The following is a 26,029-nucleotide window of genomic DNA, read 5'->3' on the forward strand; positions in this document are numbered from 1 at the left end:
ACTGTAACTAAGACGTCAGGCTGTGCTTTAGGAAATTGTGACAGATTATCTTATAATCAAATAAGAAAATATGACCCAATTAATCAAGTCATGCTGTGATTAATACATTGAACTTGTTGCAAATAAATCCTCTGAATGTTTTCAGAGCATAAGGAAGCATTTTTCTTTATTTTGACCATCCTTCGTGGTTTCAGCATGAAATTTTCTCTCTCAATTATCGACAGCACATGCCTTAAGCCCTGCTTGTTGTTTACATCCCACTGGCGCTCACTGTTTGGCCTTCTGTGTGTAACCTCCACAGTCTAACCTTCCTGGCTTTCTGAGCAGTGTGCCACTGTGTCTCCCAGCAGGCAGTGCTGCAGGAATAGGATGACTGGAAAGACCCTGACCAGCAACGTGACCAACAAGAATGACCCACGCTCCCTCAATTCCCGTGTCTTCATTGGCAACCTCAACACGGCCGTGGTAACCAAGGCCGACATCGAGGCTATCTTCGCCAAATACGGCAAGATCGTGGGCTGCTCAGTGCACAAGGGCTACGCCTTCGTCCAGTACGCCAGCGAGAGGAACGCCAGGGCAGCCGTGGCTGGGGAGAACACCAGGGTCATTGCCGGACAATCACTAGGTAATGTTGTGCGTTGTATTCTGATTACAGTGTGAATATTTTCTGCCTAAATTATACTTATTGTGTACAAGGGTCGAACAGGGAGCTGCTTACACAACACGGTACATTTTCAGTGCTTTGTCCTGGTGGTTGTGTATCAATTCAGTAGTTTTGACTGTTAAATGGATCCCAATAGCTCATGATTAGAGGTGCAGATATTTGGGTTGACGGGTCCCCCTCGATATTTAGAACATGAGCATTTGCCCTGACATATGCCCTTTATTAAAGGACAGTTAAAAAATGAAATAATTGACTTTAATTGTCATATGCAGGTTTTCAATTGAGCAGCCAAATGCTGAAAGGGGCTCATCCAGACGTCCCACAGTTCAAGAAAATAGGTCCAGAAAAAGTTACATAGCGCCCCTTTAAAATACATAATACCGCAGCGTATTTCATTGCATTATCAACTCTGTATCTCTGCTTTCTCCATTTTCCCAGTCTTGTTACCCAATAACTAACCCCAATCCTTAAATTGGTACTAAGTTGGCAATAAAAACTAAACATGAAGTACATATAAAAAGCGAGAGTCATAAAAGAAGGGTCAATACCAATTATTACATAGAATTTGGTTTAAGACTGGAAATATATGGATTTAGTCAGTCTGCGTGAGACCTTCAAGGGTGTTTTTCAAACTAAAAATGATCACCTCTTATTTTAAATCAATATTTCCTGAAGACCTCAAGCTTCCACCTGGTTCGTCGTGTTTATGGAGAAAAGTTCTGTCATGTATTTTGATGTATGTTGTTAAATTTCAGTAGTAAAACCTTAGAAACGCGATGCTGCAGAGAGGACAGGAGGCAAGCTTTGACATAAAGACAGACAGACAGACTGAGAGACAGACAGATAGACAGGCAGACAGATAAAGAGACAGCAACAATGAGCCAACATTCAGAGCCCAGTCCTCGAGGGCCTTCTGTGGATCCCTGTAAATCTTCCTTATATTACTTATTGATTAGTTTGCAGCCTCCTCCATGGAAAATAAAAGTCCTCCCCACGTCCTGCTCTCTCATTAAATATGAATAAGAGCGCTGTGGGGTCACATCTGTAATTCCACACTGTGTTTGCCCGGCTTCATGCATTTTTGGTGTGTGAAATTACATATTGGAGTGGTAAAACTGCAAGGTTGAGTCTCATTCACGGTGATTCGCTGTATAATTATATGACTCAAGAGATATTATTTGATTATTACAGAACTTTATGAATAAGACTCTTTTTTTCACTTTCACTTAGTGAACTGGACTCGCTCGAGCAACTGGCTTTATTTTGGTAGTTTTGGCATTGATTTCTGTTATTAATAATAAAAACTTAAACCTGGCTACCTGGCGATATTAGTAAAGAAAGCAAACATTTATGAGGAGTCATTAAACCAGATACACAAATCCAAATATAAGCCAAACATATTTGGAGGAGAAAATGATGGCCAACAGTAAAATTATGACCAAAACTAGCACTTGTAAACAACCACCACATCTTCTGGTTCGAGGGGTTTGCTCACACTATTTTCCAGTCCACTGTAGGATCATTAGTCACATTTCTGGCAAAAAACTTTTGTTTTTTCCTCAAAATAAAGTAGTTTAGACAATCTGGCTGAACTGTTGGCTTGTTTCAAACCTCATGAGGAGGAAGAGGAGCCAGCTCTGACTCAAAATGAGACCTGAATAACCTCCTGGATGAAACTCAAAAGCACAAGCGCAAAGAGAACATTTTCATAATTGTCTGTTATAATACTCTTCTCTTCTCATAACTTGGTTTTTTAAATGAGTACATTTGATGAGTACATTGTTATCATATCTGATAGAAATAATGGCTGAAACTAGGAAAAAGTTGCAATAAAGTGGAACCATCCTTCAAAGGAACAATTCCACCTTTTGGGTATAAAGCTTATTTGCTTTCTTGCCAAGCGTCAGATAAGAAAATTTATACAACTCTCATGTCTGTATTCTAGCAGCTTAGCATAAAGACTGGAGGCGGGAGAAACAACAAAAAAAATGTTGTTAAAAATATGTCAACATGCAGCTACTAATAAAATGCTTGTATGTAGATAAGTACTTTTTAATGCCGAATTCATACACATAACATCTTTAAAGAGATAGTTAAAGCTAACTATCTATTTAAAGATATTATATGTAAGAATCTTGCATTAAAATGTCTAAAAACGAGTACACCTTTGTGATATAATCTGTTGAGTTGTGTAGCACATTACCCTAAATGTTTCCAACAATGTTCAAATCCAAAGAAAAGCTTACTCAAGGTAACCTTGTGTTTCATTTGGTCAGCCATCATTGCTTCCAGGATAGGGAAGACAGTGAGTGAGAGTAAACTTAACATGGATAAAACTTAATTCAGGTCAACTCTCACTTCAATGTGAATCTGGGTGTTTGTTCCTACAGAAGGTCTTGCTCTGCACCCCACTCTCTCCTCCAGAGCTGCAGATAGATTTTACTATTTCCTTTAGTGTCACATGGTAGAGTTTGTAATCCTTGAAGCCTCATTGGCTTCGTCATTTAATGTTTGCTTAATTAGTTTTTAAGGAGACATTTCAAGGTCTTCACACCGGCGTCATTAAAGTGTTTTCTTATAAATGCTGGCCAGATATTTGGGTTACAATAGGACCATTTGTTCACTCATCGGACGTGATCAGTGACAAGAAAAATAAACCATATTTGTAAAAACCACACCGCAGAAAGACTCACACTGCTGTCAACACAAATTCTCATGTCCCGTCTGTCTTGTCCTGTCTGCATCATTGCATCCACTTAAAGAGGCTCCTCTCATTGTTATTCACACGATAAACCACAACATTTATATCATCTGAGGAAAACAACAGCCACAAAGGCTCACAGAGAGAGGAAAGGACATCTCAGGTGAACATGTGTCTCCTGAACAAAGGCAGCGAGAGCTTAAATCACATATAACACTGAGGTACTCCTTTGCATAGCTTGGCATATTGCATCTCCACTGGCTGCACTTTAATAGCGTCCACATAAACACTGACAAACACACACAATATATTCAGAATATTATCAATGCACCACAAGTGTCAGAGGTGTGCCTTCAGTATTGTCTGCTTCTGCTTTCGAAAGTCATCTATTCTTCTTTTTATTCTGCGCTGCCCTGTGAAATTTAACCCCCACGCCTTATCTTTTAAACATGGACTTTCTATGTGATTATGAACTATATTGCCACAGGGTGCAGCCTGCAGGATATATGAATTCTTGATATTTTTTCTTGACCACATTCTTCTTATACTCAATTACACACAGTGACGGGCGCCATGAGCAAAGGTACAACACGTGACAGGAGGGTCAGAAACAAACCTGTGAAGGAAGCCAAGATAAAATGCTGGCGGTACAATACAGTGCAAACAACTGATACATTCATATTTGTACATGGCATAGGCTGTGTACCATACTGACACTTCTACAGTACGTGTTATATCACATTACATGTTTATGACCTTCGAGACTGCGTTTCAACATATTTTAAAGGGACCTTGGGCCAATTTTTAACGATGTTTGTGGCGACAAAAGAATTATACTTTTGACAAGAAGTCAGGACATCTCCAGCCGGGTATTTTTGACGAGAAGTCGTGACATTCCTGGCCATGTTTGTGGCGACAAAGACAGATATTTTTGGCGACAAGTTGGGACATCTCCAGTCATGTTTGTGTGCTAACAAAAGCGGGTGTTTTTGATGAGAAGCCGGGACATGTCCAGCTGCGTGTGTGGCAACCAAAACAGGCATTTTAAGCCAAAACATGATCTTTCCCTAACCTAACCATGTGTTGTTTGTGCCTAAACCTAATCAGATGATAACAACTACAGTGTTGTCACAACATAAAATTGGAAATTGAACCCAAAGAAATGTAACATTTCATCGGTCATTTGCAGAAACACACATCGCTAACATTTATTCTGTTGATTGGGTCGGGCAGCTCGGTCTGCTGAGTGACCAGAACGTCTCATGCTTGAACAGATTCAATAACCACAAGATACGAAATCTTCAGCATTTGCTTTACTCAATTTCATCCCTTCAGACACGACTGGGTTCCCGACATGATGACTTTAAGTAGTCCGTGCTAATAAAAGTGACATTCAATCACACCGGTGTTTGGCCTCAGACAGCAGCTACTTAGATCCTGATGAAGCTGTCTGCTGGTGATGAAGAGCACACAGGGGGAGCGTTTCGTTCTTGTTTCACCAGCTCAGCGTTTCTGCTTTTGTGGATAAGATCTGGACACAGATGAATTGATATTTTAAGGTTCATTTTTCATAATCAGAGCTCGCTGTGATCATATCTGCCTCAGTGACATCTTTGGTTCAAAGTGTGTGAGAGCTTTCATGTGCGGCAGCCGTCTGGCAGTCTTTGAGCGTCTCTCTGTGGCTGAAACACATACTGCAGAGCACCAGAACAGATCAGAGGTATTTTAAGGTTTTTTCCATTATATTCAGCGCTGCAAGTCACATAAAGCTGATTTGTTCTTTGATGAATTCTGTCAGACGGTCGTTGGGGGAAAAATGTCTGTATTTTCTGCAATAATGAAGCAACAGTTTGCAAATCTGTCTGTCAAAACTTCAGTCTAAAAATCTGGAGAAAGAAATATCTCCTGCTTTGGCTTTATTTATTTGTTTTTGTAGAATAATATATATGTAAAATAAGGTAACGCGGTGAGATTAAAACAATAAGAATTTAGAATAAACATAACAAAAAGGACATAAAATCAATGAAACTGTGATTAAAAGATGGCACCTGTTTTATTAATTTGATAGTTATATATTTATCAGTAGATAGAAATATGTATCTGTGCTCTGTCTACCAGTTTTCCTTCACTCCTGAATTTTCTGTCTGCATGAACACTAGATGGTGCTGAGAGAATACCGGTGAGGGCGCCGCCACCGAAACTGGGACATCTTATTTTGTCCCTCAGCATGTATGATTCATTTGGATCCTCAGTAGTCAAACTCATGCAGGGAGGAATAGCCTGCAGAATATTCAGCCACATTTTCCTGTTTATGAGTCATTTTATACCATGAAAAGAAGCATGCTGAGTGATTTGTCTTTGCTGTTCACGCTGGTGGTAAGCAGATTCGAAACTGATGACACATGGACTCTTTTTTGTGAAGATATGAGGATGATTGTGTTGTGTTGGTGGTTAAGATGAGGCTGACGAGTGTTTCAAAATAAGCCTGGAAAAACCCCAAGAGAGGAAGAAGCACGTTGAGCATGGTTTAGTTCGTTTTCACTCCTCACATTAAATAATTAGAGATCTCTTTTTTAAACGTCTTCAAAGATGTAAACAGTTGAGGAAGCTGCCGTTTGATTCCAGCGACTCGCCTTGAAACAATGAATCCGTCACACTCAGCCTCTGTCTTTCATGAAGCTTTTAGTTTCTTGTCGTTTCTAATCGAGAACAGAGAAGCTGGGTGACTATTAAGACGTCAGGCTGTGCGCGAGACAGCTGCAAACCCCGTGTCAGTGTAATTAGATATCACAATTACAAGGCTTCATCTACAACAGAGCCCAAATGCTGCAACAGCTGGGGAATCAGTAGGCAGCTTCCCCCCTGGGCACTCTGCTTTTTCAATCCGTCTCTTAAGTCCACAGCCCATCCACTTTAAATTAAATTTGAAAAAACAGAGAGATGAATGGGAGACTGTGGCAGTAGGAGGCTGATTTGCCATTCCGACGGATGAAAGCGTGCGTTTGATTCACTGGTGACTCTCTTAATGACGTTTTTTTTTGTTAATCTGCCACAAATGTTTGTTGAATTGTTGCAGAATTTCTTGTGTGAGTCTGTGTTTAACAGAGAGAATCATAAAGCGAGACATGTTTGGATGGTTTTTCATGATATTCTAATTATCGAATACACAGAATTAACCTTTTTTTCTGATACTGAGCATTTCTCACTTTATTCAATTATTTGTTTTCAGTAAGTACATGTTTTATCCCATGCTCCATTAATCCCTGTGTTTTTAAAGTATTTATTTATTGACTTTGCTCTGTTAATGTGCGTAATTTTTGATCAAAACATCCTGCTAATAGAGCTTTGTTGAGAAAGGCATCTTTCAGTATAAGGAAATGCTAATATAATACTTTCACTGGGGCGATACAGATGCTATAGCTGCAATGTTTACACTGATTAAACAATATACATACATATATATATATATATATATATATATATATATATATATACAAAAACAACATACTGGTATTTGACAACATTAACTGTGTGCATCTCAGTACACATGTGTCTCACGAGTACTATACATGAGTCATTGAAATATATGTAGGTGAGAAATTGTGCGTCACATCTTTGTTGTTATTCAAAGCTGCACAGAGCCATGGGTCATGTGATTGTGTAGTGTGAATGTGTTGAGAGTCGTCACTCGACTCTGCAGTTTCCCCTGGCTCTATACAAAGCTTTTTAGTGTCTTTTAGCTCTTTGTTTTGGTTTTACGGCCCACAACTTTATCTTTTTTTTCGCTCTCACTGATCTCATGTTGATCTTATGGCGCAAACGTTTTTATAAACCTGCCTTACGTTCCTTTACAACACCAAGTTAGCGATTAGCTGGGAAACATAGTGGAGTATTTAAAAGCTACAGAGCCAAATATTTCCCTCAGGAGTTGGTGAAGACCAAAATCAAAGTTAAAAGGAGAATCAATACTGGGCTTAGATTCATCAGGTGGAAAGATTCATGACTCATGAAGTGCTTACAAAACCGCCCCCCTCCAGGTTATTTTGGTAGTTTTATATTTCATGTTTTTCTGAGTCCTTTCCTGGTAATGTTGATGAGCCACACTGTTTGCCAAATAACTTAATTTTGTGCTCAAAGTCAGTTTATGACAGTATATTTATGAATACTAAGGCAAGGCACTTGTAAATGTAAAGATGAATTAATAATGTTGATGTTTTAAGGCAAAAATACACTCACAAACTGTGGGGGGCACCAAATCATCACAAAATGCCATTTTTTTACATAATGTTGCTTGAATAGACCTAAAAATGTGTTGATTATTGTTTGGATTTCCTTCGTCTCGTATGATAGTATCTTAATATCTTTGGGTTTTGGACTGATTGGTCTAATAAAACAAGATATTTTAGGTAACGTTTTAACTTGGGATCTTTATGTATGTATGTAGAACGCTACGAATCTCCATGTTTGAATTTGCATACTTTTAGTCCAGTTAATCGGCTAATTCACTTAAATTAATAGGTTACTCAGCAAACTACAGAGAATAAGACAAATTTTGATTTTTAAATAAAAACATTGTGGGCTGAGATGCTTGTTACAGCCTTGTACTTGCAACATATACAGAATATTGTATGAAAAAACTATTGTAGATTAGTGTCATGGTCTCTATTTTCTTTAACATCCATCTTCTCCCTGGTAAAAATACATTAAAGGGGAGAGAGAGAGACATCCATAAAAGATCATACTTAAACTTCTTGCCTTTCCCCACCATCAGTGTAGACACGAAGGCAAAAAGAGGATTTTTAGTTCAGCTTGTGTTTCCTGCATCTGGAGCAGAGTGGAGTCTTTGAGGCGAGAGCTCCCCCTGGAATAGTCTGACAAATGGTATGGTCTGAAGCGGCTGTGTGTCTGGAGCTGGAGGTGCACCGGCACTCTGTCTATTTTTGGGCAGAGAGAAGAGGAAGCAGAGTCGGCTCGGCCACAGCAGAGAGTTGTACCGCTCATCCATCGTCATGACTATGTACAAAGGCAGGCGTCGCAACCAGAGATGTGAGTATGAGGCATCGTTCAGTGATGATAACAGGAGTTTATGTCACTGCCAGTTTTAATTTAAGTTGATTAATTTGTTTTTTTTTCTTGTGAGCAGTTTCACTTACTTGACATTGAATTTGCTCTCCAAATATCTCCTGTTTGAGTGATAATTGTTTAAATCCATGTGTGTGCAGGCTACTTTGCAGTGTTTTTCTGTTGGTTGAAATCTGTCCTCTGCACTGTGCCGCCTCTTCTTCTTCTTCTTCTGCGTGTCAGCATTTGCATGTAAATCTGAAATTTCCAGGGAAGAAAACTTAATCCTCATTTGATTTTAAAATGCTCTGTGAAATACTGTGCTGTAGCTTTTCATCATGCATGGTAATTAAATTATGCAAATCACACAGGATAATCATTTATTTATGCCCGGGCTAATATGATAATAATTTACCATATCAGACAACACAAATCCATTTTCATCCAGCTTTTGTGCTTTTCACTGAAACTAATTTTTCCTCTGTGACTTGATCAAAAGCAGGAAATTGCTGCCTAAAGGGCATAACATTTATTTTAATCTACTTGGTGACTGCAGTCTAAAGAATTATATGTGATGTTCAGGTTGAACTCCATGGAGTGCCTTTGAGCAAAGTGCTTCTCTGCTGATTGCTCCAGGTGTGCTGTGCACCTGTGTACATAAGAGGCTGCGTGCTGATGGAGATATTCTTGCTTGGTGAGCAGATCTGTGGGTAAATGAATAATTTATATCATTAATGAATCTACTGATGCACTGATTCATGATCCAAATCCATTATTCATCCGGGCAGTTTTGCATTTTAAACCCTTTTATTAACATTTGTTTAAGTACATAAAGTTAGAGCTGCAGCTAACTATTATTCTTCTCATGGTCTTTCTCACAGCAGATATTTTGACTTGTCACAGAAGGAGAAGCACAGCTGTTAGTAACAACATTAACAATGGTTTAGTTCTATTCAAGTCTCCCAGTGAGCCAACGTGACCCAACACATCCTGACACCTAAACAGTTGAATAGGTTGAACACCAAACGTTTTTTCGAACAGTCACAGTTGGTTGGATTTAGGCAAGAAAACTAGTTGAGTAGGGTGATGAAAACATCGTGGTTTGGGTTAAACTAAGTAAGTTACTTATTTAACTTCTGAAACAGATGTATGCACGTTACGTTCGATTTGAAATATTTCACGTAAGTTAACTACATTAGTAACTTAAAGGTCTGCTTTGTAACAAAGGTAAATTAATCAAATACTGATGCTTTGGTTTTGTAGGTCCGGTTGTTGGTCGCCATCCCAAAGCACCAGCATTTGATGAATTGGGAATCGAGACTCAAAAAATCAACTTTCTTACAAAGTGGACCTTTAAAAGAACTGACTGTTAACTTTCAGTTTCATACTGGACACTGAGGGCCCGTGTCCACATTTATTTCTGAGAGTCTTTCTTCAATCGTGCTCAATCCACAAGCCAGAGAGACGGTGCAGGTTGACAATCTTTTAACTTTTCAGTAAGGTGCTGGTGACGTCACCGCTGCCCTTTTTCTTCTTCCCGGCCTAGGCGATAATATTCAACGTATTTTTGTCTCCGATGGATCATGTCAGGCACCCACATCCTGCTTGCTATGATGTCCTGATGTCAAATAAAAAACAAACAGATAGTAAACCACAAAGGTACAAGATAGCTTTCTCAGCGCACATCTTGGCACCGCTATGCACACAACCAGTGCTTTTCTGGCCAAAACAAATGTAACACGGGCCCTTACTGTGGTCTCCTGCATGAAAGTCTTGTGTCTGTTTTTACCCAACCAGGGCTCCAGACTGACGTTTTACACTGGTGCACCTAACTTTTTAATTAAGGTGCACCAGCACATCATCTAACTGCACCCAATAATACCTCAAAATGTTTTTGTGAGTTACATTTAAAAAAAAAAAAATATATAAAAAAAAAGTGTTAAGCCGCACTCGATGCGATGTCGGTGCATGTGTGACCAAAACAGTTCCACATGGAGTCCTGACAGCCGTCCATCACAACTTCATCTCTCTGCAGACTTTGTTGCCCTTTATACCACTTCAACTGACTTCCTTCTTTACTGCTGTAATTATTACCATGCCCACTAGAGGTCGCCACTTTAATAGAACTAGTGCATATGGTTGTTTTGGGCCCCTGTAACTCCCTGTCACTGGTTTTATGTACACCGGTTGTGACCAGTCCAACCAAAGATTGATTTATTTTTATTTTTAACTTTTTTTCATGGAATAAACTTTAAAGAAAACCTTAAAACTGAACATAATTTCGAGCAGCTTTAAATGTTTTTTCTTCTCTCTGTTTTCTGTTAATCCTCTGGCGAAGTCTCAGATTTCATTTGCAGATTTCATTTGCAACCCTCTGTGGGGGGGGGGCACGACCCACAGTTTGGGTACCGCTGGCTTAAATGATTAATCAAATATCAAAGTTTTTGCACATTCATTATCTGTTGCTCAACAAAATTATAATCACAGTCAGTTACAGCAGTTGTAACTCTGCGCCGTGTGTGATTCTCGATGTGTGAATTGACGAACGTGGAGTTCAACTTTCGGAGCAGATGTACGAGGAGTTTCAAGCAGGTGGCAGCTGCCGGTTTTATTTATCGGCTGCGTGCACAGACTCACATGCCTTGCGGTTAGGTTAAAGTGATGGACCAGCTCGAGGGGTTAAAATGTTTCAAAGCGTTGCACTTGAGAGCCACATAGTTACATCATAAAAAAAAAAGAAAAGCCAAAACGGAAAAGGAGGAAAGTGTATTAACAGTTCAGGAGAGATGAAAGACTAAATTATCTGCATCTCAGGCTACGGCAATACGCTCATTATGAATTAATGCAAAAATCAACACCTAAAAATGTTGAGTTGTTCCACAGCAGAGTGAAAATATGACTTTCTTTACTTTGAATATTTACCTGTTTGTAATTGTATTCCCAATGCGTGATACGTGGAGCACAGTCAACCTGAAATGTAGCAAACCCCACATCATGTTCTCCTTAATGGACCATAACTCAGCAGGTCTAATGAAAATAATTTTATTAGATACTCAGGAGCTTTGGGACCGGCTGCCAATTTTGTGCGCTGCCAAGTAACCATTTTCCTTTAAGAGGGCGAAAGAGCAAAGTACAAGAAATTCATTAATGAAGGACAGGCTGGTGAGCAATTAATTCACATGTCCCCCCTCCAACCATAACAAAAACCTCCACCGTAAAGCCTCCAGGTTCACATCCTGATTGTAATCAGTGCAGGACATCATACACTCGATCAGAGCAGGTAGCTCGGTTCAAAGAGTTTCCCTTTGTGTGTGGTTTTAACATCCAGTATAAAAGATGACATGACTCAGATTAAACATATCTGCATAAATCAAATTAAAGATGCACAACACAGTGTTGATCATCTGATATATGAAATCCAGAGATCTCCCTCAGGTACTATTATTTTCACTATCATTTAATCAGCCAATGCTTTTCTCCTTGAATCAATAATTGTTTGGTGTTAAAACAGTGAAATATTATCACAACATCCTATCATAAGTCTTCAAAAGGCTTTTTTTGTCTGGTCAACTGTCCAAAACCTAAAGATGAACACTTAAGTTGGACAGACGTGGATATTTGACATATTTACTTTCAAACTGTGAAAACTGCACTGGACTACGAATGAAATGACAGTGATTGGACCTACAAATTAGGAAAATGTGACAAACCATAAACAAGAGTTAGACTATATCTTAAAATGACTTGTTAGGCTACTGCTGGCTAGGCTAAAGGCTACCAAGGAAATTGCATTAACAAAAGTAGCCTATTGCAGTAATCAACATTATAGCAAAACAATACATTGAAGCTTTCTAAAGTGCTCTGACAGATAACATTAGCCTCGCCAAAAAGCTAACTGGTCATATTAGGAGCCGGTTTCATAAAGATAGACTGATAGCAACGGCCAGTAACTTTGCTCTTAGGTTAGTCAAATGCACGTTAGACAAAAATAAAGACAAAATTATTGTGGAACTGGAACTAATCCATTTCTTAGTTTATGTAAGCAGACTCCATTTCTAAACTAACGTTAGCTGCCGTTGCTCGCTGTTAGCGGAGCGGAGAGAGGCACTCAAGAACAAGCATAAAATCACATCCTTCTCAAGGAAATCCACAGTCCAGCAGCATTAAACAGCTCAAACAAATAGTCCACAGGCTTGTATAGACGACCAAGAGAGACGGGGAAGGTCTCATTTTTTCATGTCACGTTACGACCCGCTCACAAATGGCAAAAAAAAAGCTGATTAACATGTAAATTGCTTCAAATTGATCCATAGAGCCGCTTAAAGGCTAAAAGGTCAGCCATCCTACCCCATACTAACTGACTGAACAGAGCCATGCTATCAGTGGCAACAAATTACAAAAAAAAAGAAGAAAAAAGAAAATATTGCTCCTAATTTGTTGATTAACAGTGTCGTGGAGTGAGAAAATGAGTTTTTAGAGGGCACAGTTTCTGTAGGAAATGTACAGTAGCCTGGTGAGGATGTCGTCAGTTGTTTGTTCAAGGAAACTGAGCCTGACCGAGCAGCGCCGGTCTGCACTGCATTAAGATTTTATGCTAATGTTGAATTTTTTTGCTAACTGAAGCATTTCCAGCTGGACTGAAGGCCCTATGGAGCTGAGCGTTGGGCTCGGCACGGATAATTTACCCAGGATTTATAGCAAATTAGTCCCACTTGAGATAGTCAAGACAGAAAGATGTGAATTTAAACATTTATCCGCACTATTAGTTTGGTCTGTGCCTATCTTTGTGCGGCTAACCAGCTAAAATGAATTACATCACGTCTCTGACTAGTAAGAAAAACCATTTCAAGATGATGTGAACAGAAGGTCATCACACACTAACACACACACACTTATGCATACACATGACTGTATATACCCATACATACAATCATTCACATTCACCCTGCCCTGCTGCTTGAGAAAACACACTCTGAGGTGCAATAAAAAGCCGGAGCTCCCTGTGCCCTTGAGTCGAGATCGGAGATTATTCAAGTCCCCGCTGTCAGATTTACAGGGCGCGAGAACACAGGCTAGATTGAATCTGCGACAGCTGTCACGCAGGATGTCTCTTAGTCGCACATTTGTATTCACACAGGTGCCTGGATGATCTCTTCATCAAATACTGCTCGCCTGCTCTCAGGATGCGTGTTACGGCAGAGACAGAGTTTGTTTTGTGCCAGGAGTGATCCTTTGCCTGCCAAAGATTATGTTTAGGCATTAGTTCAGGGAGGAAAGCGTATTTTCTGATCTCGGTTCTCTATCATCTCGTTCCACCTCTTGAGTAGAATTGGAGAGAGAGAGCACTAGTTTAACAACCACTTCCCAACTATTTCCTCTACTCATTTCCTGAGAGCATTGAATCAAGAAAGTCAGAGTCAAAAGGTCGAGTTGCTTTGTAAAGTTTCTTCAAATGTATTGTCACCTGTAACAAAAACCCCAGTCGAGAGGGAAATTGCTGCTACACTATAATTTTCTGTGGCTTCTGCTCGGCTAAGTAGATGCAGCACAAGAGGTTATACAGTTATTTAGCTGCTCAAACCAAACTCATCCCAGTGGACTGATTCAAATGTATGTGCGTGTGTGTGCACCCGGTCCGGCTATAATGACTTGTCCACACCTCCAGAGACAAAGAGCTCAAGGGCACGCTGAGCTGAGCGGTCTATATCTATCTAAAATAGACCCACACACACACACACATGCAGCACACTCGCAGGTAATTTAACTTCATTAATATGAATGAATCCAAACTGTGTCAGAGGCTCCTGAGGTGGTGATGATGGTGTTCTTTATCCATCCAAACTGTTACTGAAGTCATCCTTGCCGTAGGAGACGCTCAGTTAAAATGAGGTCTTGTAAAGCCAGAGATTGATGCTTTCATCTTGGGGGAGGGAGGGGGGGCAGTGTGAAAACACCCGTTCGACCTCAGAGTGTGACTTGCAAACCAGACTGGATTAAACTGTGGCTCTTTAGAGAAGCGTTCGTAGTGCATGTAAAGCTTATGGCTCGGTGGTATGGCTGAAATGACAGTAATCAGTACAATCTCGATACATCTCATCCCAAGACCCATTCATCCTCAAGTCCTTTATTGCTTTTTATCATCTTTTTTAGTAACTGAATCATTTTGTAATCCTGGTTTTGAAAAAGGTCTGTACAAGGAAACCTTACACCTAACCTTTGATCAGACTCCTTATCATCCTTAAAGCTGCACTAATCTATATGTTTATATTAACAAATGCTCATATCTCTTATTATAATGTGAAAGAGGTCACTTGTTGTGACAAACCAACAGATGATTATCACCTGACTCCTGAGCTGTGACGATTAATCGATAAGCTGTCAACTGTTAAATTAATTGCCAACTATTTTGATAATCGATTGATCAGTTTGAGTAGTTTATTAAGAAAAGAGGTGAAAATCCTCTGATTCCTGCTTCATGAATGTGAATATACACTGGTTTCTTTACTCCTCTACGACAGTAAACATGATACATTTAGGTTGTGGATAAAAACAAGACATACAAGGATGTCATGTTGATCTACAGATTTCACCATCTTCTGATATTTTATAGACCAAACAACTAATCGATCAATCAAGAAAATAACAGATGGATTGATAAACAATGAAATAATCCCTAGTTGCTGCCCCTCCCGTCTCAAGTGTTTATGAGCCTTTCAGCTCATTGATTTTGGTTTTCAAACTTTGCTTGCACCAAAACCATTTCCAAGCAGTTCCACACAGCTCTTTATCAGAGGAAAGGGCTCTCTAAAAACCCACTGTTAGCTACCTGCTCAGTGGCTACGCTAGCAACTTGCTAGTAGCAGCTAAAGAGCCGAATTGTTGGTGAAGACCAAAACAGAACATAAAGATAACCTGCTGAATACAGCGCTCAAATCTGTCAGGCAGCACAAATATAATTCTGAATGAATGCTGATGTTCCTCCATGTCTGCCGTAAAGTGTAAATAACCGTTTGCTGTAACAACTTTAAAATTTGCCTTTTAGTGCGAGCAGTGTTAGCATGCTAAGACCAAAGCTAGATGGTGACTGCCATTGTGCCGCAAAGAATTCTCAACCCACAGGTGTTAAAAACAGACTTAGTTGCTCTTCTTCTGCAGCATTTCACACAGAGCACCCATGTTTTCATCACCCACACATGTAACTTTGAACAAAACCTGCATTAAAAGTGTATGAAAATGTACCACCAGTATAACTTTATTACTAAGCTTGTTAAATTTTTATCACCTCCACCAAGCAGGTTTGTTTGTTTGTTGGTTAGTTGGTTTGTTACCAGGGTTACAAAAAAACGACTGAACGGATTTCCATGAAACTTAGATGGAGGACGGGTCTCGGCCCAGAATACAGCCCTTTAACTTTGGGTGTTTATCTGAATAAAGGGACAGATCCAGGAATGTGTTCTCACTTTCTTTAAAATTGCATTAATTAAAAAAAAAAATCAGGCATATTTAGGTGGCTGGTATCTACGAGTGAGTAGATCCTCGATCTGGTGATCTTACGTTAGGGTTAAGCAGTTATGGTTGGTTTAAAATGAATCCCACTTTGAGGATCCGTGCCAATAAAGATTCTTACTTTTGAGCTGACATTGGACAGTGAGGTGCTGTGTTCTGTCATCAGTAGCTTCTCACGAGTCGAGAGGATGAACGGGGATTTTAGAGTATCTGTGTCTGACTTTGTTTGTCGTCTGTGATTTTCTCTCTGTGTTGTCCATAATGGCTTCAGCATAAAGCAACTTTTTATATCCCCTGTCAATGTGATGCTGCATACAGTTTATAGTATCAATCAAGCCATAACTGGCTATTGCTTAGCAACACAGTCCCCATCTCTTCCATCTCCAGCCTCAACCTTTTTATTGCTCCACGTACAAACAAGTCAGCCGCGCACACACAAACACACATCTGCTCCATTTTTTCGTATATGATTAGTATAATGACTGTAATTAATCAGAGGCTCAGTGTGTGTCTGCGGGGGGTGTGGAGGGTCGGGGGTGCTGGGAGGTTGGCGGTGTTCGCTTCAGAGTGCTTTTTAGTGCTTCGCTCTCTCTTTAATGACCCCAGCAGGGGACCAGAGGAGAGAGCACACTTTACATTGCGAACCATTCCTCACGTCCTCCTGGAGCCTAATGATAATGATACAGCTGTCCCCGTGCACCTGAGAGCTGCCGATACATCCCCAATCCATTAGTCCATTAGGGAGATCGAGGGGGGAAATGAGAAGGAGAAAAGAGAGGAAGGGACTCCAAACATAGCACCGTGGTTAATCTGCAGACAACGTGCTGGAAGATCCAGACACAGGTGCAGCTGCTGGAGACGTGCCGGTGAAAAACAGAAATCTTGTGTACTGTAGTCCGAGATATCTTGCATTCTTTAATTCATAAGCTCAGCGCATTAACATTGCAGCCTGGGATTGCATTATCATCTCCACCAGCGGGAGGAAAAAAAGACAACTGCAGCGCTTTCGGCGAGATGACTTGACTTCAGCTCCTGTCATGACATTTGCTCCTGCATGATCCCCACGGCAGTTGATGCAAAGCTGATGTCTTATCTGTGTAACTTGTTGAAGCTGTCAGGGGTGACTCATCCATCTCTCCTGTGAGTGTGTGTGTGTGTGTGTGTGTGTGTGTGTTGGAAGGGGATGTTTGATATTTGTTTGTGTTGTTGTGTATGACCTTGAGCAGCACTCGAGGCTGATTGAGCAGAGTTTGAGCCGAAGCAGCGACGACAGACTAAATGCAGTGATACCAGCCTGCTTTAGTGTGCGGTGATTCTTGGCAGGTAGAAGAGGCTGTCAATCACGACGAGAGCCATGTGGTGTGTGCGGATGAGTCACAGCAGTCTGCTCGTGCATTTCAAGGGGATTTTAAAAACATTTCTTGAGTTTTTACTAAGTGAACAAAATGTTAAAAACACTGTCCAAACATTGATTTGTAGTCGATCAATGTCTCAGTGTCTCAAGGCCCCGAAATCCTGTAAAAAGTTTTCTCCTCTTGTCTTTATCTCTTTGAGGGCTTCAGCGGACTCACGTGAAATCACTAAATGAATCGATGCTTTCTAGTTTAATTCACCTGGTTAGTTTCCTCACGTCGGACACCGTACTGCAGGTGCTTAGACAGCACAAACTCTCTGCCAGCTTTAGAGCTCAAACTCACACATACTTTCAGTTCAAATTCATCTGTAGACTCAACTTCTTGTCAACTGATTAATCAATTCATGCCCACTGTAGGTAACCAGAATCTAACATCATGTTTTGTTAGAGTCAGAGCAAGGCTTGGCATCATGTTGATATTGTTGTTGGGATGTGAGACTATGTATCGTCTTAGATTTTTGGATTGTCGTTGAAATATGGCATCAGTGTTGTCTTCCTGGTTTTAAAGGCTGCGTTACAGTAAACTGAACTGTTCTAATACTTGTCCTTACCCACATTACTGATGATTATTTATCAAAAATCTTGTTCTGTTAATATTTTGTCAAAGTACCGATAGTCGTCTCTACAGTACTGTTGCAGTGTCGATATCGAGGCGTTTGGTGAAAAATATGTAATATTATATAATGTAGTTTTGGAGAAGAAATGCAAACTCAGAATTTTAATATTTACAATATTAATGAGGTAATAATACAAACTCATAAATATTTATTTTTCCCATAACTGAATAAACAAGCTGTTTTCAGAGGAAAATAAGGTCCTCAGAACACTATTTGAAGCTGGAAAGGTGGCAGGGTGTTTTCGGATTTCATAAACTGACTTTGTGTATTCTGTGCGCCTCCATTAACACCATGGTATTCATGACATTTATAGGAGTACAAAGGGCTTTGATATCACAGTGAATGGCTGCCATAAATAATTTCTAACCCATCAAAAAGCATATAGTACATTTCAAAACATTTTTCTCAGTGCTTTTTGGATAATTTAAATCACCGCAGTCAACCCTGTTTTCATAAGAATTGTTTGGTGCCATCCCAGTGAACAAAAAGTGGTCTAGATCACGGCTTTTAGACGTCATTTGTGCACATCCAAGACGTCTAACAGACGTCCTCTGGCGAGCCAGAATGAACGTTTTTTATATGTCTTTTCTGGACATTGTATAGACGTTTATATGTCGTTTGTCGACTAATTCTGGCTGTCAGTGGACGTCCAGATCATAGCCAGTATGAACGTCTATTCTCAACTTATTCTGGATGTCAATGGAAGTCCAGATCATGGCCTGGCCCGACGGACATGATATCAACCTGTTTTGGACGTCCACAGACGTTGCCTACACAGTGGGATGGTTTTATATGATTCATTGACCATGTCGTGTTCTTGTGCTGCATAACTTTTACATTTAAGGGTGTTGCTGATGTAGAGAAACTTCCCATGCACATTGTGCTTTTGTGTGCTACATTACAGTCGCTTAAAAGTTAGAAATAAATCATGCTTCTCCTCGCATTGTTGTAAAGCACCTTCTTAAATCTGCAGGGTATCACTTCAAAAGATTCCACCCCGTGTAAAGAAATGTTGGAAAAGTTTCCCACATCCAAATCCATTTCTCTAAGATGAAAAAAATACCTGTGAGGTTACCCAAGAGGTCAAATTTAGAAGACAGGCAGAATGAAGTCTGTCAGATGTGTCCGTGTCTGAGAAGTGATTTAGGGGAATCAGCCCCCAAGCGTTTGTCAGCGACACTCTTCCTCTAATCTCACCTTTCACTCTTTGTCTCCTCAAAAGAAAATCTTCTAATTAGCGGTGTCACTCGTCACCTAAAGTTTGGATACTGAAAGTTACTGTGTGTCACTTCCAATGATAGTTTCATGTTTTCACTTGAAATGGAGAGTTCGGTGCTCTGACTAACAGTTCAAAACCAAAAGATATCCAATTTTGAATCATGTAAGAAGACGCAGCAAAGCACAAGAAGCTTTTAGAAGCATATTTTACACCAGGGTTTATTAGCTGCAGCTTGTCATATTATCAGAATTATTTCCTTTGCATTATAAGCTGCTACTGTAATACATCATTTTAATTTTCTCTTCCAGATATCAACATGGCAGGAGAGCCCAAACCATACAGGCCTAAGATGGGCTCCAAGAGGCCTCTCTCCTCCCTCTATAGGTCTGTGTGAGACATGTACTATATATCTAATTTTGCTGTATCAGTCGGATATTGCTTTGCTGACCTACTTTTCCTGCTGCACTTTCATTCTGCTGTCTGTAAAATATGTGCTCATGATCCTCACTGGCAGCCGGGGTGCTTCTGAAGGAACAGTCGATTCCCTACCTGTGTTATTAGCGCCCCATTTTTGGCTGTTGCAATAACACATTTTCTCATTCTTGACGTGTTAGAGTCTTGTTTGACTCGAAGAAAAAGCAGTGCACACGAAGTGACATGGCTGGCATTGTAACAGGCTAAAAAAAATACAGAATAGTTTCACGTTTTGGGAAACCTGCTTATTCGCTTTCCTATTGAGAGTAAGATGAGAGGATCAATATCACTCTCAGGTCCACTGAATGTGATGCTTGAGCCTGGAGATGGTTAGCTTAGCATGAAAACTGGAAATAGGAGGAAGCAGCTCGCCTGGCTCTGAAATAAAAATCCACCAACCAGCACCTCTGGAGCTCACTAATTGTCTTGTTACAGTATATAGAAAAGACACATTGTGGTTTTATGAACTAAGCTAACCAGCTGTTGGCCCTATACTCAAAAACCTCTACATTTTGGAAAAATATTTTTATTGTTTCCTGTCTGAGAATCAGATGAGATAATCAATACAACTGTCACGTAGTTCTGCTAAATACAAAGCCGGATCCTACCTGCAGCTCATACCTGCCCATACCCTTCTGGTTTTCTCAGGAGACTCCTGTTTTTCATTGGCCTCTCCCGGTTTCTGGTGCTGTACGCCGTGAAGTCTGCTGTACTGTCGCACCTCCTCAGTGAGAGACAGACAGAGAAATGGAGAGGAGAAAGAATATTTAAACAAATTCCAGATGCTCTGGAAAGATAAAATTCCTGTATCTTTTGTAACGTTTTAAAGTAAAGGGGATGTCAAATCTGCCACGTCTATTTTTCTTTCAGTCACGGGGATCGCGCCGCTTCAATCTGCATCCAGAGGCCAACAAATGCAGGGCAGAGGTGTGCACAGATTGTAAAGGGCAGGGGCAAAAAAAATGAATGAATGAATGAAAAGTGATAAATATAAGTTTCACACTCAAGCGCAAATTATTCTGCGTTGTTTTCTGTGAATTACAAGTAAAATTGAGCTTATTTGACATAAAAATGTTGTTGCATTTTACTTAATATTTTATTTTCATTCTTTAAATGTCACCAGAATGCAGGAAACACAGTCCAATCTCAATTTAAAAAAAAAAAAAATCTAGATACTCCGTATTTTGGAGGTCTCAAGGTTGGCAAGTATGGTTCAGCTTAGCATAAAGGCTGGAGACAGGAGGAAATAGCTAGCTGGCTTTGAAATAAAAAATCCAACTACCAGCACCTTTTAAGCTCACTTATTATATTGTTACAGTATATTTTATATTTTTAATCTGTATAAAATGAGGTTAGACTTGTGTGCTGGTCATGTTTTTATTTTCCTGTTAGTGTCTCCTGTCAGGATTTTCCTCATACACAAATGTATGCATGTAACAGCGTAACATTTTTAAAAAGTGTCTTTTATTTTTACAGTGGCTACGAGTTTGACTATGACTACTACAGAGATGATTTCTACAGCAGGTATGTAAAAGAAGAAAATACTGTGGTTAATTGCAGCAGTGTCTGGCTCTACTTTGCCAACTTAAATTTTCCATATCGCTCTTCAAGTCCCTTTTCTCCTGGTATTTTGCCCCTCAGTGTACAGCCCCTTTCTCCCCATTTCTTTGTCAGCTACTTAGAAAAAGATGAGTTTTGAGAAGAATAGCCCCATTTTCATCTGAGGCAAAGTAACTACATTATCATAGGCATAATGAATGTCATATTGGGGAGGTTTTTATTCCTCTCCGTTGGGCTTACTAATGATGCTTTTATCTGCATAGACGAGTACTGAATGTCAGATAGTCCCCCGGCTGGTCATTTGCGCTGGCAAGGCAGAGAATGTATCTTCCTTCTGACATTTTCATTGGTTTGTTTACTTCCTCTACTTTGCAATATCCCTGAGAGTTGAATCCTTCAGCTTTGAGTCATTATTGCTATTTTGCCAATTTGTGTTGTAAGCAACGGGGGATAGGATTTGATTGAACGGCTGTGGCATTGTTCAATATGTACCACTATCGTTCAAACATCTTTTGCAGCATGTCTATTAGGTGCTTTGTAAGCACTTCTTGTTTCTCGGATAATAACATCGTGGGGTCGTAGGATTGACTCCTGAGGACGAAAAACACCAATTTGATGACACTTTGCTGTTCAGTGCCCATAATAAAACCAGAAACACCTCTTCCTGCTTTTTAAAAATGTGTTTTCCTTTCTGTAACATGTCTGTGAGACTGCTGCAACTTTATTCTCCATGTGTCTTCAGACTCTTTGAGTACCACGGTCGTGTCGTGCCCCCGACCCGGGCTGTGATTCCCATCAAGCGTTCGCGGCTAGTTGCCCCATCCACACGCAGAGCCAAATCTTCTTTTCCAGTCAGGGCCTGTTCTTCCTCCTCCTCCTCCTCCTCTTCCTCCTCCCGAGCGCTCAATGTCGGCTCTACCATCACAGCACCTAAACGTATGTTTTCTTTGTCACGTTTCGTTCCTGAAAGTCAAGTTTTCCTGCTCTGTTTAAAGGAAAATTCCAGTTTATTACAATTTGGGTCTTATATTTGTAGTTATTAGTTACAATAACATTGAACTCACCAATGTAAATGCTGAGAACACTGGAAACATTGCTATTATAACAATGCAAAATACACGAGTGGTCAAACAACATGATAATATATCTGCTGATTATTTTCTCAGCTAAACGATTAATTGTTTCTCTGCCAGAAAACAGTGAAAATGAAACATGTACTGTTCAGTCATGGAACACTGGCATTTCTTCTGCTATGACTTTTATATGACTTTTTGTTGCTGATTAATTTTCTGTTAATCCATTCAGTGAATTGTTTCAACTAAATTTGCAAACAAGCCAACATTTAAGGCAGATTATTAAAATTTCAGGTGACTCAATCACAGATTTACCTCTAAATAAAGTGGTTATCATTCCTCGTTGCACAGAAGATTTGGTTAATCATTTATTTCATATCTTTGTTTTACGTTCCAAATCAATTTGACTAACCTGGACGTTTATTATTAAACCAGTCAAATGTTGTTGCTTGCATTTCTTCTCCTGTCTGACCCCTTTTTAATGTTTTTAGCTTTTAGCTGCAAAAGACTTGAAAGATATTTTTCACAGGAGTTGGTGGAGACCAAAAACTGGGCTAAAAGACTGAAAGTATTGGACGTAAAATCTCAGGTGGACACAACACGACTTAAATTGATTGTGTGGCCCAAAGTGGCCTGAAAAATAATCAATGTAGGTTTAATTTTGAGAAAAAAATTTATTCAGAGAGTTATATGATAAGATTGATATCTTCTCATGTGTGTCTGTTCAATATAAAGCTACTGACAGAAGCTGGTTAGCTTAGCTTAGCACAAATACTGGAAACAGGTGGAAACAGCTGTTTGTAGGTCACAAAATCTGTCGTCAACATCAGCCAGTGTATTTAATCAAAAACTGTTCTTTTAAATTTGTGAGTACAGTGTTATAATACTGATAGTAACTGTGTCCAAAACTACAAAAATGGAAGTCAAGTTGTTTAAAAATGGGATTTTCTTTTCATTGTTCAACAGTAAACGTTGCACTGCTCGTACTCTCAGTTACTAATCAGTATTCTCCCCATGATACAGTTCAGTGAAATATCCTAAACGTTGGCTTCCATCACGATAAGTGCAGTGGCTGTTGTAACTGTGTCAGTCTTCTTGTCATACATCACATTAATTATGCTCATTAACTTTAATAATTTTTGCTCACAGTGAAGACAGACCAGCTCCAAACAATCAAAAAGGAGCTGTCACAGATCAAGACCAAGATCGACTCCCTGCTGGGAAGGCTGGAGAAGATTGAGAGGCAACATCGCTCTGACGGCGGTAAGATTTGTCAGAGGGGAGGGAAGAGACACAAGAGTGCTCACGAGGTATTGAAATGAGAGAGACACATAGGGCAAAGTGAGAAAGATAGAAATAAGATATCAATTCACAACCCATTATTCTGATGTTAACTGTCAGTGTTTCTTTTGTCAGAGATGCAGAGGAAACAGGAGGAGGTGTGTGAGTGTCTCCATGGTGATGCAGCAGACCACTCCGGTGGAGAAGAAGTGGAGGGGACAGCCGAGGTGGAGGCGGGGGAGATGACGGACGGTGGAGAAGACGACTTTGAAGACGAAGGCACCAGTGATATGGTGAGCAGGCCAAGTAGCCACTTACAGTCTCAACGAGGAGTGAGTGGTGCTCCGCGGTGAAGTCAGGCACACAAACTACTTGCAGTGTCTGGTTAGACTTTCAAGATAAAGCTTGCTGACAAACATTTCACATATTATGACAAATTATGACTTTTGGCCTGTTGTTTATGCTGTCAATTGGTCACAGTTTGATTAGACTTAGGTCCAAAACTACTAGGTTTAGGGAGACATCCTGTTTTGTGTTAAAACAATGTTCAGTCACGTAACATATGCACCTTGCATTATGTAATATATGTAACTTGACTTTGCAATTTAACTTCTTAGTCACACCTGCGATGTGAATGCTGGTATCTTCAGGTGCCGACACACCAGCTGTAGTTAGTGAGGTGTGTTTTGCAACGTTGGCACTGCACAGCCCTTATCAGAGGCTTTTTTTGGCCAATTCAGCATGCTCATCGGTGGGAGAAATCACCGATTGGCTGTTCAGGTAAGTGGATCAGTGCACGAAAATAGAAAAAGAAAGGGAAATTCCCTGGAGCCTGTCGCTTGGGTCATGATTTCACCCATTTAGTGCGTTTTCTCCTTATTTTTCTCCTGTGCCTCTGCACCGGTGTTTTTTGCAACTTTTTATTAGCCATTATCGATTAGAAGCAGCTATATTAGCAAAAGTGCTGCTTAATCATAACAATGATTTGTATATTGGCAGAGAGGTATTTCATTTCATGCAGGTGCAGATTGTCTAAGCTTGGTGGACGTTAGTTATAATCTTTGCAGTGTGTTCAAGTGCAGCTTTTTGGCCGAGACACAGGAGTCATAAGGCAACATATCGGCCTTCAACGCTGCTTGTTCTTTGATGTCAGTTTGGTGTGTCTGGGCCATTGGGGGAAAGTCCTACATATGAACCACCCCGACTACCACCTAACCCAGAATTTTCAGAGGGGAGCTTGTAGAAATGACGCTACAGGGTCAAAGAAGCATTGGGCGACTGACCAGGCTGCTGTTTGTTGGGAGTGAGACCAGGCTGAGTGTGGAGGGTGTGTGCGCAGTCACTTTGGTGTGTTTGTTTGCATTACATTTAAATCTACTGCGTGTGTTCATTTTACAAAATGTAAGTCATAATCTCAGCTGTTAAAGGAAAAGTCTGACATTTTGGGAAACACACTGATTTGCTTTGTTGCGGAGAGAACATTGATACCACTCTGTGTCCTGGCATGAACTTATTTCAATACACCAGATACACATCAACAATTATTTCTCTCCTATTACTAGGTATGGCCACTTCAGTGCCTTCAAGGGGTAACACTTTTTATTGTCTGTAATTTCATATTAATTTGCTGGAACTGAAACTGTGCAATTCTGGAGGAGAAAACAGAGAGTGTGTTCAGTTGGAACATTTTCAGTTAATTAATTGCAAAGTCTTTTAGTGAGGGCACTCCAGGCCAGCTGAGAAATTCGTGCACAAAAAAGCAAACAATTCAACAAATACGAAGAGTAAAGTTACCAATGATGAATCTTAATAAGTAAATAATTCTGGTGATATGAAACTATCTTCTGTCTCCTACAGGCAAAATGTAATATTTAAAAAAAAAATCTGAGTCACCCACTGTAAATGAATGGCTGAATAGCCTTTCAAGATGCCTTGCCAAGGGAAAAAAACTGACGTATGAGACTAAAGATCCTGAACAGACAGTCCAAATATTATGCAGTCATTTTATTCTTTATATTTGGAAAGCAAGTTACCCAACCATCATTGTATAAACTGAATAAAGTATGTGTTGATGTTTTCTCTTTGTGTGCATCTGCATATTACTTTTTCTGTCCTCCTGTCTCATTTATTGTGGAAAAACATAAAAATCAATAAATGCATTGAAGCAGAATGAACACTTTAGTTTTTAGTGGCAATGAAAACAACTCCAAATAGCAATTTCTTTTATTCTGATATTTTGCCATCGGTGCTTTATTAAACGGCCATCAAAACACACATCCATTCATCATAAATGATTAGGAGTAGTTATCTCATTGATGTCATGGCTGTGACTGATTACTGTTTCTTTTAATTGCAGATAGAGAACCACATATCGGATATTGACAACTGAGTAAGGTCAGTATTTCATCTAAGCTTCAAAGAGCATAATTCTTTATTCATATGAATACAAACCAGCCATT

At 39.9% G+C, this 26,029-nt stretch overlaps 1 protein-coding gene across 1 annotated transcript; it reads left to right on the forward strand.

Moving 5' to 3' along the window:
• The first annotated feature begins 369 nt into the window (after nucleotides 1-369).
• Nucleotides 370-25,959, forward strand: LOC141017184 (RNA-binding Raly-like protein). The gene is made up of 7 exons (XM_073491828.1): nucleotides 370-625; nucleotides 19,491-19,566; nucleotides 21,133-21,180; nucleotides 21,959-22,124; nucleotides 23,444-23,552; nucleotides 23,706-23,863; nucleotides 25,927-25,959. Exons 1-7 carry the CDS (start codon nucleotides 370-372, stop codon nucleotides 25,957-25,959), a joined length of 846 nt encoding a protein of 281 aa, XP_073347929.1.
• The last annotated feature ends 70 nt before the right edge of the window (nucleotides 25,960-26,029 follow it).

This window comes from Pagrus major, chromosome 21 (assembly GCF_040436345.1).
Source record: "Pagrus major chromosome 21, Pma_NU_1.0".
NCBI lineage: Eukaryota > Metazoa > Chordata > Actinopteri > Spariformes > Sparidae > Pagrus > Pagrus major.